General features: G+C 44.9%; 1 protein-coding gene across 2 annotated transcripts in view; it reads left to right on the top strand.

Annotated features, from left to right (window-relative positions):
* USP43 (ubiquitin specific peptidase 43) overlaps positions 1–18,490 on the top strand; it is a 64,934-nt gene that overhangs the window by 12,031 nt on the left and 34,413 nt on the right. For both annotated transcript variants that reach the window (XM_087440422.1, XM_014789796.2), the window contains exons 3-7: positions 2,648–2,751; positions 10,178–10,270; positions 11,755–11,890; positions 14,443–14,578; positions 16,151–16,286. In XM_087440422.1, coding sequence (XP_087296548.1) covers positions 2,648–2,751; positions 10,178–10,270; positions 11,755–11,890; positions 14,443–14,578; positions 16,151–16,286 — 605 coding nt within the window. The remainder of the gene's footprint in view (positions 1–2,647; positions 2,752–10,177; positions 10,271–11,754; positions 11,891–14,442; positions 14,579–16,150; positions 16,287–18,490) is intronic.

The following is an 18,490-nucleotide window of genomic DNA, read 5'->3' as shown; positions in this document are numbered from 1 at the left end:
AGAGAGAGATTTGGGATCACTTGGCTAGCAGAGTAGAGCCAGCCTGGTCTGACCTCATAGTCCATGCTTTGTGAAAGACCCTCTGCTCGTCTTACCCCAGCCTCATTCAGGATTTTCTGTTTCTTTCCCCCATCCCTGGGTGATCCCATCCACAGTCACCCCCAACGTGCTACATTATCGCCTTGATTCAGAAGCATCCTGGATTATTGTGAGGTCTTTGGTTGCAAGTGGTAACAACCAACTTCAGCTGACTCAAACAAGAATGGAATTTATTAGAAGACCAAGGGGCACTGTGCAGGATCAAAGGGATGGCTGAAGAACCAGGCTCGGAACCATTGAGAATCAGACAGCTCTGGGGTGGGGGTGGGGGGGTGTCTCAGTGGCAGGAACTGCTCAACTGCCCAGAACTACTGCTGGAATCAATGTTTACAGCCTTTCGGTCACTCTGCTCATGATTCACATGCAAGACAGGAAAATCTAGTTGGTCTAGCTTGGGTCATGTTCCTGTCCCTCAGGAGGGGAGGTGAGGACCCCTGATTAAGGAGCCTTGCCATCTCCCCATGGACTGGATTCAGTGTTCCAAAAGGGGTGCTACTACCAAAGAAGAGGAGTGAATCCTGGTCAACCAAATATCCCAGTGTCCACTCTGCATCCAGGTTCTCTCTCCTCAGAGTGCCCTTCATGTCCTTGCCTTTAGACGTCTCTGCCTGGGTGTTGAATCACCCTCAGACTCGGCGTGCCCTTCCCTGACCCACTTCTTTTGACATTCCCTCTCCTGTTATTGGAACAGGCGTTCCCCAGGCACCAGACTGGAAGCTTGCAGTTGGTCGTGTTTCTCTCTTCCGTCTTTCTCCTCTGCTCCCCCATCAGGTGCTCAGTTATGAGCTATGTACACAGGGTGTCTAGAATCCATCCCTCCTTTTCATTTTCACAGCTCCTACTCTAGTTCACCCTGTTGTGACCTGGACCCTTGAGCCTCCTAATCTGTGTCCTAACCTCCAGACTTATCCTTCATCCCGTGAATGGCTGTCAAGTTATAGCATCTCTCTGCACATGTCACTACCACTTGGGTTGAGAACCCATCAGATACTCCCCATTGTGGGACAACCACAGGAAACACTTCAACAGCCAGGCACTGTTCTAGGTGCTTTATATATACTCTTTTAATCTCAAAACATCCCTATCAGGTAAGTACTATCATTCATCATCGCTTTATTACACTTGGGAAACTGTGGAACAAAGAGATTGATAATTTATTAGCTGGGTCAGAGGTTGAATAACTCTCCAGTTAAGTGCCAGTGCAGGGATTTGAACCCCGGCAGTCTGGCTCCAGAGTCTAATTCTTAACCCTGGTACTCTGCTGTTCACTGAACCTGGTAGTCTTCTTTAGGACACTGAAGGACCCACCCAGTGTGGCACCAGGCTCACTCTCCAGCCCTGTTTTCTTCTTTCCTTTGCACATCCTGTATTCTGGTCAAATTGGGCTTAATGAAATAGTGGGACAAATAAGCATGACTGTTCTGAGTATTTGTCACTCTTATTTGTTCCAATATTTTATTATGAAAAATTACAAACATATGGAAATGTTGAATTAATTTTTCAGTGAACACCTCATACCCACCACCTAGATTCTACAATTAACATTTTCCTAAAATTGCTTTATCGCATTTTTATCCACCTGTCCATCCCTCTATCCACTCATCACTCTATCTTTTCTTTTTTCTCATCTTATTTTTTTGATGCATTTTAACTTAAATTTCAGCCATCGGTACGCTTCACCCCAAGCAGTTCATGTGCGTTCCTTTTTCCTGGCTCTTTGAAGATGCTAGCCTTAAAAGATTGGAGTGATGTGGCCACAAGCCATGGAATTCCTGTAGCCACCAAAAGTTGGGAGAGGCAAGGAACGTTGTCTCCCCTAGAGCCTCCGGAGTGAGTGCGACCTTGCTGACTCCTTGATTTCGGCCCAGTGATACTGATTTTGAATGTCTGGTCTCGAGAACTGTGAGAGAATAAACTTCTGTTGTTTCAAGCCACCAGTCTGCGGTCATTTGCTTCAGCCCCAACAGGAAACTAATACATAAGGGAATGGGAAGAAGGAGATAGTAGGACTGATGTGTGGAGCAAAGGAGGCTTATGAATTATTCTAAGGTGCAAGGTGTTTTGTCTGAGAAAGATCATGCCTGTGTGAAGACGAGCTCACTGGAAAATGTGAACAGGAATGGTTTAGCAGATGGAAGGTGGGAAGAGTGGGTATGGATGTGTTTGAAGTGATGGCAGCCCACCCAGCTGAAATGTACAGGAGGCATCTAGACACAGGAGGCCCACAGGATGGAGGTAAAGAACGGGGTAGTTAATGCAGAGGAAATAGTTGAGGCTGGGGGAGTATGTGTGAGCATTCGCCAAGGTTCACGCTTTGCTTCTGCTCTCTCACACATGCTCTCTCTCTCAGGGAGTGTGGGGGGTCAGGTCGAGGGATTGGAGAAGTGGTGAATTATGGTAAGGCAACATTGAAGGTCCAGGTTCTGCAGAGTCCAGGTCCAGAAAGGGATGCTGTGGGCCCAGGAGGAGGCCATAGGCTCAGTGGTCTGGAAATAGTGGGAGATGGGAAGTGTTTCTAATCTTGCTTCCTTTCGTCATTTCTCTGCAGCTTCAGCCTAAAGCCAGTAAAACCTCTGAGAACCTCCTGTCACCGTCGGCTCAGCTTTCTCTAGGTCAAAGCTTTGTGCAAAGCCACTTTCAAGCACAATATAGGTAAGACTATAGGTAAGAATGAGGTGTGTTTAGAATGTACCACCCAAGGGTTCAGCAAACTCATATGCTGGGAACCAGTCTCCATGGCTAGGTTTACCCTGAGATTACAAACAACAAAAACCACACACACCCTCCTCTCTCCCGTTATAAATCCCAATTAACCACTCTCTCATGTTGTCTCTGACCTTTAGTATTTCTTCTTTCCCTTCTTGCTGACTTCTGGGCCCTCCGTCTCCTCTTGAAGGAGGGGTGATGTGAGGGTGCTTCTACAGAGTGTGAATGTGGAGGCCAGGATCTCACCAGCAGACAATCATTGAGAAGCTGGCGAGACCCTTCTTGTTTGTTCTTGATTGCCAGAGACCCCAGTTTAACAAGTTACTTTTGAGTTCAAGATTTCCCAGCATAATGGAGCATATAAAAAAGTATATAATTATATAGCATTTGACTTCAGAAACTGTATGTTCTCTTTGGGCTTTTATATACGGCAGTTCAGAGATTGATATAAGGCAGACTATTTTCAAGTATGATAGTGTTTTAGTGAAAGCACAAATTGTAGTGAGAGATCTAAAGAGGGAGAAACCCCCCTGGGCTTCTCAGAGGAGGTGTGCCTTTTGATAGGTTCTGAAGGATGAATAGGATTAAATGGGTGGGAACATATTCAACAAGAATGAAATCTGCTTGGAGATGGGAATGAGCACAATGATCAGGATTTAGGGGAAGCCACTAAGGAGAGAACCTCCTCTAGGTGACATGCTTGCCCATATATTTTTAAATTTAATCCTTATAGGAGCCAGAGGAGATGAGTTACCATCTGAGAGGTTGGGGTTTTTGCAAGAACACATAGTAAGTGGCAGAACCAGGATTTGACCTTTGATAGATCTCTGAAGCTCAAGTCCTGCTGTTGCTTTTGTTGTAATTCTTCCTCTTCCGTTGCTTTTCCATCTCACTTTGTTCTTTTCTTGTGATTTTCTGCTGCTACTTCAGTTGCACAGAGACTCTGCTCTCTTATTCTCTATTATAGATACCAAAACATTTTTAAATATTTTTCTTCTGGATGTTGCATTAAATCATTTTCAAAGGTGGGCTTTTCTCTGAGTCTTCTAGATACCCTTCCTTTTCCTTTGCTCTGCTAGGTTTTTCATAGGTCTCCTATTGGCTTTTTTCTCTTATTTACTTCAAACCAAGTAATAATTATTCAGTCTTCTAGAATTCACTTAACTTACAGTAATTTACTTCCATCCTCTTTGGGGATTTGTATTCTTTGTGTTTGGAAAGGAGGAGACGACTTAAAATTGCCCAGAAACCATCCTAATTTGGGATTTATATTATATTCAGTGATCACCAATAAAATAAATTGGATACAATCATGTCTTTGAGGTGACTGTTTATTTAGGAAGACCAAATAGTCGCTGAAACACTTTGGAAGAATGCCAAAGCTGCTTTCTACTGGAGCAGAGAATCCACAGCACTTGAGAAGTTCTCTCTCTGCCTTAGCCGGGAGGAGGACCCTGAATGACCTTGAGTGACAGCCAGAATGACCTTGGGCACTCCATTCCTGCCCTTGATTGCTTAGCATATTGGGTGCTCTTCTAAATGAGCCCAAATTTCATGTTGTACATGAAGTAAGGCCCACTTATTTCCTGAGAGATGTGGTATGTGTGGAGGAAGCCTAGATTTCATGGCCACTGACCCTTTTTAGCCATGAAAGCTACTTGTAGGGCATCTGTCTTATCTTCAGGTGTCCAAAGCAGAGTCTGCTTGAAACAAAAATGAGACAGAGGAAAAGAAGAACAGAGGAAGAGGAAGAACATCTAGAAGGAGGGAAAGAGGAGTATCAGGTGAGGGCATGTTAGACGATGGGGAAGGGTCTCCAATAATGGCCACCAGCTACCACTCATTGTACAGTAAATTCACTTATTTCTCTGCTCACTCCGTTCTCTCTTCCCTTTTGCTCTCTTGCCCACACATACTCTCTTCCTTTCCATCTTTCAAATATTTCAGCGTCCGATATTGTGCTTTGTCCATTGGTTACAATGAGGAGCGTGACTCCTTGCCCACTAGAGATACTAACCAAATATACCCATTTATTCTCTAGATCTTTAATTCGTGCCTGCTACATGCCAGGCTCTCTTCTAGGTGCTGGGAATTGAGCTGTGAATGAGACCCAGCCCCTGTTCTCATGGAGCTCACATTCCGTTGGGAGAGGTGTTAGAGAATACACACGTGAAGAGACAACTTGTGATAGTGATAAGTGAAATGATAAGGAGTGACTTGGGAGATGGGGGAGGCAGCCAACCTTCGATAAGGTGGTCAGGGAAGGCTTCTTTTCAGGGGGATCATTTGAGCTGAGAACTAAATGACAAGGAGTCAGCCATTCAAATATTTGGGGGCAGGGTATTCCAGGCAGGGAAAACAGCAAAGGGCTTGGGGTGGGAATGATCCTGGTAAGTTCAAGGGACAGAAAGGCTGAGGTATCTGCCAAGCAGTGAAGGGTGGGAGGTGAGGCTGGAGAGGTGTCCAGTCCAAGTGTGGGTTGTAGTGTAAGGGGCACAGGAAACCACTGCGAAGTTTAAAGCAGGGTGTGATCTAGTTATCAATTTACGTGATCACGCTGGTTATTTTGGTGATGAAGCGAGGCAAAACTGGAAGCAAGAGCAGCAACTGATGTTGTGCAGTCCTCCCAGTGGGAGAATGATGGCAGCTGGCACCCCAGAGATTGTGGTGGAGATGGAGAGAAGTCAGTGGCTTGGGAATAAGTGTTGGATGTAGAGTCAACAGGACTTGCTAACGGGCTTAAGGGTGTGGGGTGGAGGGACTGAGGGGCAGATGAGAATCTAGGGTGACTCCCGGATTTTTATATAGTTATATAACTGGTGAGTGCTTTGAAGGAAAAGTTGAGGGTACTTTGAAGTGCATGTAATAGGTGTGAAAGAGGGAAAAACTCTTGTTTTCCTTTACACTACTCTCTACTACTGCCACACTCACACTTCTGACACCAGATGTGTGGGTATTTTTCCCACACCAAGCAATTCTGCAATTCTCTGTGGACGTCAACTGAATGTCCTACAATTTAACTCAATTCTGATACTGTCTACTTGAAGTTAGCACAGACCCCACAGGTTAAGGGTTTGGTCCCACAAGACTGGCCGCCCCCCCAACCCCTACCAGACTCCAATCACTAGTCCCAGGTTGTCACCTGTGCTTCTGACCAACTGGCTATAAATTGGCGGCTTCTACAACCCCCTCCTCAGGTTCGGTAATTTGCTAGAGTGGCTCACAGAATTCAGGAAAACAGTCTACTTACTAGATTACCTGTTTATTATAAAGGGATACAACTCAGCAACAACCAGATGGGAGAGATACATAGTGCAAGGTATGTGGGAAGGGGTGCGGAGCTTCCGTGTCCTCTCTGGACACACCACTCTCCCAGCACTTCCACGTGTTCACCTGGAAGCTCTCTGCCCCTTCTGCTAGGGTTTTTATGGAAGCATTGTTACATGGGAATGATGGATCAAATCATTGGCCGTTGGTGATTAACTCAACCTCTGGTACCCCCCTTCCCCTCCCCAGGAGGTGGGGTGGTGGGACTGAAAGTTTCAACCCTCTAATCACATGGTTGGTTCCCTTGGCAACTAGCCCCCATCCTGTGGTTCTCTAGGGGCTTTCCAAAAATCACCTCATTAACATAAACTCAGGTGTGGTCCTATGGGGCTTGCTATAAATAACGAAAGCTGCTCCTTTCACCTTTATCTTTCTTGCTCTTAGCACTTAGGAAATTCTAAGGGTTTTAGGAGCTCTGTGCCAGAAACAAGTGTGGAGACCAAATATATATTCTTATTATAAATCAGTCTCACCAGGTGTGGGGCGAGTCGGGGAGGATTCTTGAGGAAGTGGCATTTGAGCCCATCTGATGTTAAGGACGGCAGGCGCCCTCTGGGTAGCTGACTGTAGGATGATGAGTAGGAAGTGAGGTGTCCATGCTAAAAAAAGGGCTGGTGACAGCTAAAAATACCTGCTTTGTGCCTGATAGTCTAGAGTAAAGAAAAAATATAGTTAGCCGTGTCCATCAGACTAGGGCTTTTGGGGTCTGAGAAGTGATTTTCTGCAGCAGTCAGTGGGGCCAGCTCCAAGCTGTGCCCCTGAGTGGTGGTGCCTGCTGCCCTGGACCCTCTTCAGCCTTCCTCTCTGCTGGGGAGGGCTTACCTGGGATGGAAAGTGGCCCTGCTGTCAGCCTTCTTGATGAAATTGAAAGCTGGAAGTGTTGTTATGGGTAAATTCAGAGGCCCCGTTCACTGACGTTCTCCCTCCCCCATCCCCTCCCTCCTCTTTAGGGGGCTGGGTTTTTGACTTTGTCTGGAGGAGAAAAGGAGGGATAATATTAGGGTGCTGGAGGTTATGGACTAGAGGAAAAATAATTATTTTACTTGATTATTACCACAACCTAAAAACATCTGCAAGTTTAATAACCAAGGATTGTTGCTATATTGGAGTTTTGGCTGGAGGAGGGAGTGTGTGTGTGTGTGCGCATGTGTGTGCACATGGCATATATTCATTTCTTCATGTCCTTCATAGCTTTTATTCACAGGAAGTCTAATCTGGTCCCCGTCACAGGCAGCGTTCCCTGTTAGGCAGAGTATGTTTTAGAAGGCTTTCTCGGAGCAGGTCTTGGAGAGGTGATGTCTTGCTCGTGTGTTGTCACAATTACCATTGCTGGTGTAGACATCACCTCCACCGTCCAGTGAGCAGGTGCAGCTGGCCTGGTTTGAGGTGTAAGATGTGTGTTCGAACGGCAGTGGTGAGAGGTCAGGTAAAACGTGCAGGGTCAAAGCCTGGGGCTCGTTTCTGGACATCTGTAGCTGGTGGAAAGTGAAGAGCTGTTCCAAGTTTCGGAGGCAGCTTTGTAACAGAAGCAAATTGACGAGGAGAATGAACACCTTAGGGAGATGGGTGAGTGAACATTGAAGGGCACTGGGGTGATTTCTGTCCCTTTCCCCTGTGAGCGCTCAGGGGCAGTAGGACAGGACTGTGAATGCTCTGGAGGGGATGGCGAGGACGAAAGGACCCCTCAGGCCACATTTGGGGTAGCTGGAGCCTGGTGACGTCTGGAGTTTTCTGTAAAAGTGACACTGCCCCTCTTCCTGATCTGTCGGTCCCACTCACTCTGTCCTCATTTCTCATCCTTCGAGAAACAGGTGTATTTCACATCCTTTCTGCAGTTTATTATGAAAACAACATGATTTCTTCATTCTTTAAATATAAAATTAGGCCATTCTATGTTTTTTCCAAAATGCACACCTCTTGCTCCCCGACCAAGATCCACGACTCAGTATAAAGGCCGTATCCCTGAACCAGTTTGATATGATGTGACTCTACAAGAAAATGCAGGCTCCCTTAGTTTTAGTAGGTTTAAAAACAAAGAATAAGTCAAAGAAAGGTTCCTTTTCATTTGTTTGCTTAAATGTGAAACAGGGATTTGGAAACTTCCCGACGACAAGAACACATCTTTCAGGCCTGTGTCGTGTCCCGTACGTGGTGGGTGAAGGTGGGAGAAGGACGGGAAGGGAAACGGGGTGGCGGAGGAGACCCCACGGCGTCAGATCCCCTGCTGGCTGGCGCTGATGTCTGCTACACCGTCTTTACCAAAACGTCACTGTGGTTTTCCCAGAGGCGCCAGGAGTGATTGAACGTTTTTCTGAACGATTTTCTGAAATCCTGGTTGGCGTCTGTTAGCTTGAACCCAGGGGAGCCCATTCTGCTGTGAGCAGATCCTTTAGGGTCGCCCTGGGCAGCACCCTGAAAAACTCAGGGTTCCTTGCTTGTTCCTGGTTTTTGCTATTTTATCTGCTCAACGGAAAACCAGTCAACAGGACTGGTGCTCCTGTAGAAGCTCGGGGCAGTTGGTTCTCGTTCCAGCTCTGGTTTCCCTGCTGACCTACCCTGGGGCTCTCCAGTGGTGAGAGCACGGACTGCCGGTGGGGTAGTGGTCCATATTGCCAAGGAAGTTAATATAGATTTTAGGATAAGGAATGTAGCATCCAGAAATCGCTTATATCTTGGAAGAGTATGGTGTCTTATACGATTAAGGATATAAAATTGGAGCACTTTCAGAGATAATGCTAAAGTAAGGGAGTGTTAAATTTAAAAGTGTTTAAAGAATATAAATAAACTATATGCAAATCTACTCTGAAACAATTGATGCCTCACTCACTTATACTAAAGACTGCAGGAATGACGATGGGCGTGGACTCTGGACCCTGAGCCTAGCTCTGCTACTTAAGAGCTGTGTGTCCTTGGGCAAGTTACTTAACCTCTCTGTGCTTCAGTTTTCTCCTCTGTAAAGTGGGGATAATCTTGGTTGTTATGAGTAGCGCATGGGTTAATATATGCACAGCGCTCAGAACGATGCCCAGTTCTTAGTAAGTGCTGTTTCAATGTGAGCTCTTACTATTAGCTTCTATTTTCTGAGCTTTGCTTCTTCATCAGTACGATAGGGAGGGTGGACTGTATCAGTGGTTCTCCGTGCTTGACTGAACACTAACATCACCTGGGGAGCTTCTAAAATTCCGATGCCTGCACCTGTCCCTGCTTCCCTTGAAACAAGATCTCTAGAAGTAGGGCCTGGACATCTGCATTTGAAAAAATCTTCTTACATGATTCTGGGGCACAGTGAGGCTGAGAACCAGGGGAGCAGATGGTCCTGAGAGACCTTCCAGCTGGAAGTTGGCACGCTGTGTTTCTATCTGGAAGGGTTATAGCTTCCCTTCCCGTACTCAATGCTCTAATACGTGTGATTAAACTTTTTTTCCTTTTTAACGAATTAAGATGAAAGTCATATAACATAAAATTCACCATTTTAAAGTGTATACTTCAGCGGCATGTACATTCACAGCACTGTGCAACCACCAGCTCTTTCTAACTCCTGTTTTCATTACCCCAAAAGAAAACCTGGTCCCCATGAAGCAGTGACTCCCCATTCCTCCCTCCTCCCAGCTCCTGGCAACCACCAATTTGCTTTCTGTCTCCATGGCTTTACCCACTCTGGTCATTTCATATAAATAGAATCATAAAATACGTGGCCTTTTGTGTTGGACGTCTTTCACTTAGCACAGTGTTTTTGAGGTTCATCCACATTGCAGCATGTGTCAGGACGTCGTGGCTGAGTAATAATCCACTGTGTGTATATACTACATTTTGTTTGCCCGTTTACCCATGGTTGGACATTTGGGTTGTCTCCACCCTTTGACTATTGTGAATAAGCTGCTGTGAGCATTTGTGTACACGTGTTTGTTTGAATACCTGTTTTCATTTCTTTTGGGTCTATATCTAGGGGTGGAATTACAATGGTAATTCTACATTTCACTTTTTGAGGACCTGCCAAACTGTTTAAGTGTGATTCAACTTTAACCTTGTTCCTTTGTCCTCACAGATCTTCCTTGACCTGTCCCCACTGCCGGAAGCAGAGCAATACCTTCGATCCGTTCCTGTGTGTGTCACTACCCATCCCCTTGCGCCAGACGAGGTGCGTGAGCGTCATGCCCAGTGAACTTATTCCGGCCTTCCTCCTTCTGGGAGCCTTCTGGCCTTGCATCTGCGATTTTCTCTCTCTTGCTTCTCACCCAGCGTGTCTCTAGAACCAGCCTCTTAGCTGGGTGGCGTTCCGTTATTGAATGTGACAATTGAAGTGTCCCTGCTTTAGCTGAAGCAGGAACTAGGAACAATGCTTCTGTTTATCAGCACTGTTGCCAGGCTTACATCTTTGGCCCATTCAGAAGCTGGCACAGGCCCATCGGTGCCTCGCGGTCAGACAGGGGCAAACCGGAGAAAATCTGTCGCCACTTGCTTTTCCCTGCTTTATTTCCATATCCTTCTTCCTCTTTGTGAAGGTGTAGGAAAAAGGTTTCTTTAAGGAGCAAAGAAAAAGGAAAAGCGTTGTCGGAGGAGGTAAGCATAAAAGAGAAGAGGAGGTAGGATTGGGTAGGGGGCGCAGGGGGGCTCGGCTCTATGCAAGTAAGAAGCCCAGGGCACAGGCGTCCCAGAAGCCCAGGTCTTAGCAGTGACCAGTAAGGCAACTAGCCAGGGCCAGCCTCATGGAAGTCAGTGTGCTCCTGTGTGGGGCGCCTTCACTGGCAGTGAGAGGGCACATTTCTTCCTTGTGTCCCCCACCTCCGCGAGGACCATTTCTCTTGCCCTCGGCCTGTTGACATCCTCCATCTTTAGGATACAGTTGAAGACGTGACAGCTTCATAAAGCCTTTCCTGGCAACTTAATCCCCGTTTCTGCTCTGAAGTCCTGTGCTGCTGGTCATCTATGACACAAATATAACACTGGCTTATCCTGTCATCAGTGACACCATCAGATGATGTCTACTGATACACATGAGCTAAGATTTCTGGCCTGACGCAGCATAGCACAGTGGTTAGGACTGCTGACTCTGGCGCCAGACTGCCTGGGTTCAAATCCCAGCTCTATTAGCTAGCTGTGTGCATTGGACAGTTACTGCGTATAGAACAGGAGAGCTGGGGGAGTGAGCCCAGCTGTGCTGGTGGGGAGAGTAGGAAGTGGGACTAGGGGAGGTGTCCAGAGAGGTTGGGGGCAGAAGGGCTGTGTCCCGTTACCAAGGGACAATTTCAGTAAGGGAAGGAGAGCATCGTCAATAGTGTTGAATTCTACTGGAAGAAGAAACTTGACTGCTTTACTTCTCAAGCTTCAAAGTTTGTTTTTGCTTAAGATTACCTAGTTAACAAACAGAACCTTGAGACCATAGGTCTGTATTGTGGTTCTTAATCAAATACCTTTTGTTTTTAACTTGATGGAAAAGTACCCTCAGCTGAGACCCTCAGAGATTTGGCTCTCCACGGCCACCTGGTCACAATGTACCTAAAGTACAGTGACCCGACCGGGAAGGAGAGATTAGCCTAAGTGCGGAACTTGAGCCAGTGTCAGTGGTGTTGGTGACAGTTCATGTCAGTCCTTTAAGGATGTGGCCTCCTTCCTATTTTCCAGATTCTTGAGTGTCACCTTGGTCTTCCCCTCTAAGAGCCAGCGGTTCCTGCGGGTTGGCCTGGCCGTGCCGATCCTCAGCACAGTGGCAGCCCTGAGGAAGATGGTGGCAGAGGAAGGCGGCGTCCCTGCTGATGAGGTGCGAGGGAATTGCACTGGGGCCCAGTCACTGGATGACAGAATGCTAACTGGACCAGCTGACTAGGCTGTTAGACTAATTTCTGGTTCCCAGGTGACTCCAACCTGACTCATGAGTTTCTCTTTCATCAGTAGTCCCTGGTGTCTGTGATGACTGGGCCTTGACCTCTCCCTGCATTTACACAGAATAATCAGAAAAGGGCACCACCTTTATCTTCCGAGAAGGTGACAATGATGATGATCATAATAATTCCAACAATAGCTGACCCTCAGTAGTGCTTAAGAAGTGCTGGGCACTATTCTATGAACTTTATAGTCATAGTCAATTTAATCCTCAAACCATTCTGGGAAGTAGGTGATACAATTACCCTCATTTTAGCGAGCAAAGAAGAGGCATTGAGAGGTTGGGTGACTTGCCCAAGGTCACACAGCTGTTACATGGCTGAGCCAGAATTTGAACACAGATGGTTAGATTTCAGAGCCTGAGCCGCTATTCTATATTTTCGCTCCTGAAAATATAAGCCAGGGTGCCGAAGGGATGATAAATGAAACATGAGGCACTGCTGAGGGACCCGAGGATGTGTAACATGAGAGAGGAGACGGGGGGGGGGGGGAGTGGGATGGATACGGTTCCTTTTTTTTCTTAAGGAGTCTTGGTAAAGCGGTTGGATTCACTGTGACTTTGGAGGGCAGAACTTGTAACAGGGGCCCCCGTGAAAGGGCGGGGTAGAGGTGATGGTGGTGAGCAGCAGTGTGGCATGGTGGGAAGGGCTCAGAATGGGGCTCCACTTGTGATTTAGTCACTTCCTGGTTTTCTGACCTTGGACAAAGTAGTTGGTCCTCTGTTTCTTTAACTGTAAATGGAAATTTTACACTTCTGATCACCTCATGGGATTTTGTCAAATTAGAAAATATTTTTAACCTTTTTGTTAAGGAATAATGTACATACATTAATGTGTACATGTCTCAAGGTTATAATTTGTTAAATTTTTATGTGTGCATTCATCCATGTAACCACCATTACCAAGCCTCTCCATCACCCCAGCGGGCTCCTTCCTGCCCCCACCCAGTCAAGCCCTCTGACCTCTGCCCCCGTGTTCAGGAGGTTCTCAAATGTGGAAAGATGTGTGTCTTGCTTTGTGAACTCAAAGTGCCCCTCTACTGAGAGAGAGAGAGAGAGGGAGGGAGGGGGAGAGGGAGGGGGAGAGGGAGGGGGAGGAAGAGAATAGGGCAGTGGGTGAGAGTTTTGGGAATAAATGGCAGTAATAAAAGATCAAAAGAGGGAAGTCTGAGGGAGGTAGGGTTTGAATGATTAAGAGAGAAAAAGGGCTGTCAGGAATTCGAGAATGTGATGTGTGTGTTCCAGGAGGTGGGAACACTAGGGGCACTTGGATTGGAACTTAAAATCTATTTTGATATTTTGTTTTAACTGGCAAGTTTATTCCACTTATATTAACTATGACCATGGATGTATTTGGATTTATTTATATCATCTTATTTTATGCTTTCTATGTACCCTGCTTTTCTTTTCCTTTTTCCCTCCTTTACTGCTTCTTTTGGATTGAGTATTTTTTCTCTGTTCCATCTCTTCTGGTTTGGGACATGTATATTATATTTCTGTGTCATATATATTATATTTCTGTGTTCTTCCTGGTTATCATTAAAATATCACCACACATAATTAACAAAGCCTTATGTTAATCTTCCCAAACAACGCAAGGATCTTGGTGTGCTTTAATTTCCCTTGTACCTTTTTGCTTTAGGTATTGTTGTAGATGGGTATTCTTGTCCAGTATTTTAATCCCTCCTCTCCCTTCTCCCTGGTCATAGTGGTGGTACTAGTTGTTATTATTATTGTAGATTTACATAGTCAATGCATGTTTACGTTTACCAGCATTTATCATTGTCTTTGGTTCATCATTACTTCTTACAACTCAGGTTTTCCTTCTGGATTCAGTTTGTTTTTTAACCCTGAAATGTATCTTTTACAAGAGAATTTCTCAGCCAGCGTGCCTTGAATGGGTTACGTGTGCTGAGATGTTGATTCCTTCGGCTCTGGAGGCGAGAGAGTTGGGTCTGGGGCAGCCAGGACCCTCACGGCAGCCACTCCAAGACCAGCTTCTTCTGCTAACCTCAGTGCTCCATAAAGATATTCTTCATGTATGACATAATGTGAAAAAAGTTGGCAAAACTATTTAGAAGTTCTTTCAGTGGAGATCGGTTAGTGGGAAACACACTCATTTTTGTTTAGCTGGAGAAGGCTTTATTTTATTCTAATCTTGCATGATAGTTTAGCTGGGTGTTAAACTTTAGATTTTAAATTTTCTTCCTCCACTCTTCCCTCAGCAGTTTGATATTGTTGCAGTTGAGATGTCTGTGGTCAATCTAATTGTTATACCCACTGTGTTTTATTACTGAAAATAAATAGTATTTCTCACTTAGAAGGGAAGAAAGGGTAAAAGAAAGGTTTAAGCCTGTCTGTCATTTTTAGATTTCTTATTTGTTAAGTTTCCTCTGAGAAATCCAGAGGGGAAATGATCCTCCTTATTCCAGGTGATCTTGGTTGAGCTGTATCCCAGTGGACTCCAGCGGTCTTTCTTTGATGAAGAGGACCTGAATACTATTGCAGAGGGAGATAATGTGTATGCCTTCCACGCCCCTCCACCCCCCAGCCAGGAGCTACTCTCAGGTACAGTAGTGCTCTGCGTAAGTTTATTTGGATGTTATGAGTTGTAGGTTTGAGAGGGTACTTGTTGGGTGCTAGGGCATAAGACATTTAGCTATTTATATATATATATATATATATTTTTTTTTTTTTTTGGTGATGAAGAGCAGCCCTGAGCTAACATCTGTTGCCAATCCTCCTCTTTTACTGAGGAATACTGGCCCTGGGCTAACATCTGTGCCTATCTTCCTCCACTTTATAAGGGATGCTGCCACAGCACGGCTTGACAAGTGGTGCATCGGTGGGCACCTGGGATCCGAACCCCAGGCCGCCACAGCAGAGCACACGCGCTTAACTGCTACACCACTGGGCCGGCCCCAAGACATTTAGTTTTAGTACTTGGAACTACCAGGCTTATTTTCTCTGATATTTGTTGTATGGATGGTTGATTATTAAAAATTATTCAACTAAAACAAGAGTTCTTAAAACCATAGTATCAGAGTCACCTGGAGGACTTGTTTAAGCAGATTTCTGGGCCCTACCCGAAGAGTTTCTGATTCAGGAGGTCAGGGGTGGGGCTTGAGAATTTGCAGGTGTAACAAGTTCCCAGGTGATGCTGATGCTTCTGGTCCTGGGACCACACTTAGACAGTCACTGTTCAGAATAGGTGCTGGGGTAATTTTTGTCTTCAGGACTCTTGTGGTTCAAGGTCTGTGCTTAAAATTTTTACAAGTTGGAGCATTAGATGGGAAAAGAGTTTATTAAATGACTTTTTTGTTAACAGCACTTTCTGATGCTTGCTTATTTTAAACTTTGGACTGGCTGAGATGGTTGGTTTCTAACAGTCTGTCATTGCAGGTCAGTTTACATTTTGGCCTACTTAGCCAGTCAAGAAGGCCCGTATTTAGAGGACCCTGGGCCAGTGTTACCATATACCCCTGATGAGTGCTGTGCCCTGACCCATATCCTCAGTCAGCCTAGGTGGCAGGCTGTGGGACCCAGGTGTCTGCAGTTGCTCTGCGCCCACAGGGAGACTCTGGGTGTGGAATCTGGAATAGGACATGGACCAGCCTGATTATGTTATAACTCAGTACAACAAGCCCTCATTTCAAATTCAATCACAGGTGACACCTCTGTGCCTTAAAAGTCAAATTTTCAGAACTAATTGGAAAATTAGGGTAGTCCAATACCTCTACTTCCTCAGTGGTAGAGTCTTACCTTCTCTGTGTACTTCTCATGCCGGCTTTCTGAGAGAGTGGATACCCTGCGGTTCTCTGATCAAGGCATAAAAGCAACCAAAATCATTTTGGAGTACTTTTCAGATTGGCTTTGAAAAGTGTTAATTAAAATCCCTGCCTTTGTTTTAAAATTCTTGACTGAGCACTGCTAGAGATTCACTACTGTGTGTATGGTCTTCTTATGCCAGACGCCAGAGGGCACAAGTGCTATGAACCTTACTATCTCTTCCCCTGAAGCCCTTTAGTGTCTCCCCATGGTGGTTAATAGATGCTCAAAGAGAAGAGGGGTGAGAGAAGCCAGGGTTCTGACCCAAGGAAGCAGCTCCTTTAAGTAAACAAATGTTATTCTCTCCTTCAGCTCGTCCATCTGGTCTCTCGGTCTCCCCGCGCTTGGCAGCCCGAGAGGGACAGCAATTATCCCTGCCTGCCCATAGCGAGAGCAAGGTGCTCATCCTCTTCTGTAACTTGGTGGGGTCAGGGCAGCAGGCCAGCAGGTATGTTTAACATCTTTTTTTTTTATGTGGTGTCTGGGATTTGTAGACATGTACTTGGAATTCTATCTAGAATAATTCTAGTTTAATAAAATTAAAGGTCCATTCTCAAAGTTAATCAGCTAGGAGTAGGGAGTAGGGTGCTTTCTGATCAAGAGGATCGGAAATAATTGCCTTAAGCAGTTAAGCATCTGGGGCTTTCCTGTTAGTTTCAGGAACAGTTATTATTGCTCCCACCACTGTTATGTTATGCTGTGTTGTAAGGCCCAGGCAGCGCAGTAAGACAAGCAAAAAGGAACTGACTATAGAAAAGGAGGAGACAAAATTACCACTATGTGCAGATTATATTGTTGTCTGTCCAGAAAACCAAAAACTCAAAAATGATTTAGAGCTAGTGAAAGAGTTCAGGAAAGTGACTGGTTACATAACAAATATACATAAACAGATAGTTTTCTTAGTCCAAATAAAATATTTAAAGGATATAACTCCAATGAAAAATTTTTAGATTGATAAAATGTTTGTCAAATTTATCTGGAATAATAAACTCATCAGAATAGCCAGAAAATATTGGGGGAGGAAGAATGAAGGAAGAGGGATTGCTTTATTAAAACAGAATAAAGTTTTAATTATTAAAATATTATATAGGCAGAAGAGTATATGCTTAAATCAATGGAACAGAATAGGCCAAAGTATATTCAAGTATTTATTTATGATAAAAATGGTATATTTCATATTACTAGAGAGTGAATGAATTATTCATTATGTAAGGCTGGGCTGAGTTTTTCTTTTATATAGTCAGTTTTTTTACTTCTGCCATAAATTCACGTGTATTAATTCCAGATTGATTAGAGAGGTAATTATAGAAAAGGAAACCATAAAATATCTTGAAGATAATGTAGGGGAATATTTGTGTCTTTGGGGCTACTTTAACACCTAAGGCAGGAGGCTATCAAGGAAAAGGCTAATGTTTAAATACATTTAAGATTTTAAACTAAAAGCAAATTTGAAAGGCAAAACACACACAAGGAAAAATATTTATATCATGTGACAGGTAAAGGATGCCTATCCATCATATAAAACCTAGCTCTCAAATTAGTGAGCTAAATATTCTTTTACTAAAATGAGCCATAGAGGTGAACATTAGTTCACAGACGAAATACAAGCATAGGTTAAAATATTCAGCCTCATCTAGTAGTAGAAGAAATTCTGATTGCAATAGCAAGATGCTATTCTTAACCTTTTGGATTGTTAAAGAACTTTTAAAAATTGATAACACTCATTCTGGGCACGTGTCAAGGGAATGGGGCACATGCCTCACTAATAAATTGGTGTGGCTTTTCTGGAGGGCAGCTGGGGAGTAGTTAGCTTCGTTCTTGCATGTCCACTTCTGGAACTTTATCCCAAAGAAACAATTAGTCATGTGCACCCAAAGGTGCATGTACAAGACTATATGTAGTTCCTGCCATAAGCATTGTTTTCGCAAAAGATTGGTAGCAACCTGCATGCCTAACGACAGAGGATAAGGTAAAGAACTGATCTGGTCATACAACAGTGGATGTACAGTGCCCTGGCCTGTCCAGACACACCACCTCACATTTGTGCTGTGTTTTAGCAAAGTTTAATCAGCAGTTTCACATTCTTACCCCATTGGATCTTCACACAAGCTTGCATGGTGTGGCCATGGAACAATCGATGGTCAGTGATGTGTCCAGCGGTGCCCATGGCCAAGCTGGAACTGACAGCACAGCCACGTCCAGCGTTCTCAGCACTACAAGCTCAGGGCTATGTGTTCATCAGGTTGGGATATGGAAAACATTCCCAGTTATGAGAATGTTCCTGATGCACAAAACCATCAATGTGTCAACTGGACTGAGTTCCCTCTGGGTTTATCTCTGCCTTGTTTCCTCTGGCTCTGGTCTTCTCTGACTCCACTCTGTACTGTGGGGAAGAGAGTTTCCCAGCTGGGTGATCATTTGAACCATCTCTTTACATTACAGTGTTTCTCTTTGGCTTTGCATCTCCTGGCCTCTGTTTACATCTCAATGTATCGATTTGCAGTGAGGTTCTCTGACAGGCAATTTTGTATGGTGGTTGGTTCTTAACTCTCATCCAGTGGAGAGGAGCCCATGAATAGAGCAAATGCTCAGGACTGTTGGGTGTTGACTGTTGGGTGTGGTTGGTTTTCCCTTTGCTGAAGTAACCTGATA

Source organism: Ceratotherium simum, chromosome 16 (assembly GCF_057802395.1).
Source record: "Ceratotherium simum simum isolate JZ-2026a chromosome 16, ASM5780239v1, whole genome shotgun sequence".
Taxonomy (NCBI): Eukaryota; Metazoa; Chordata; class Mammalia; order Perissodactyla; family Rhinocerotidae; genus Ceratotherium; species Ceratotherium simum.
Note: the sequence above shows the minus strand (reverse complement) of the source record. Positions and strands in the feature narration are given on the sequence as shown.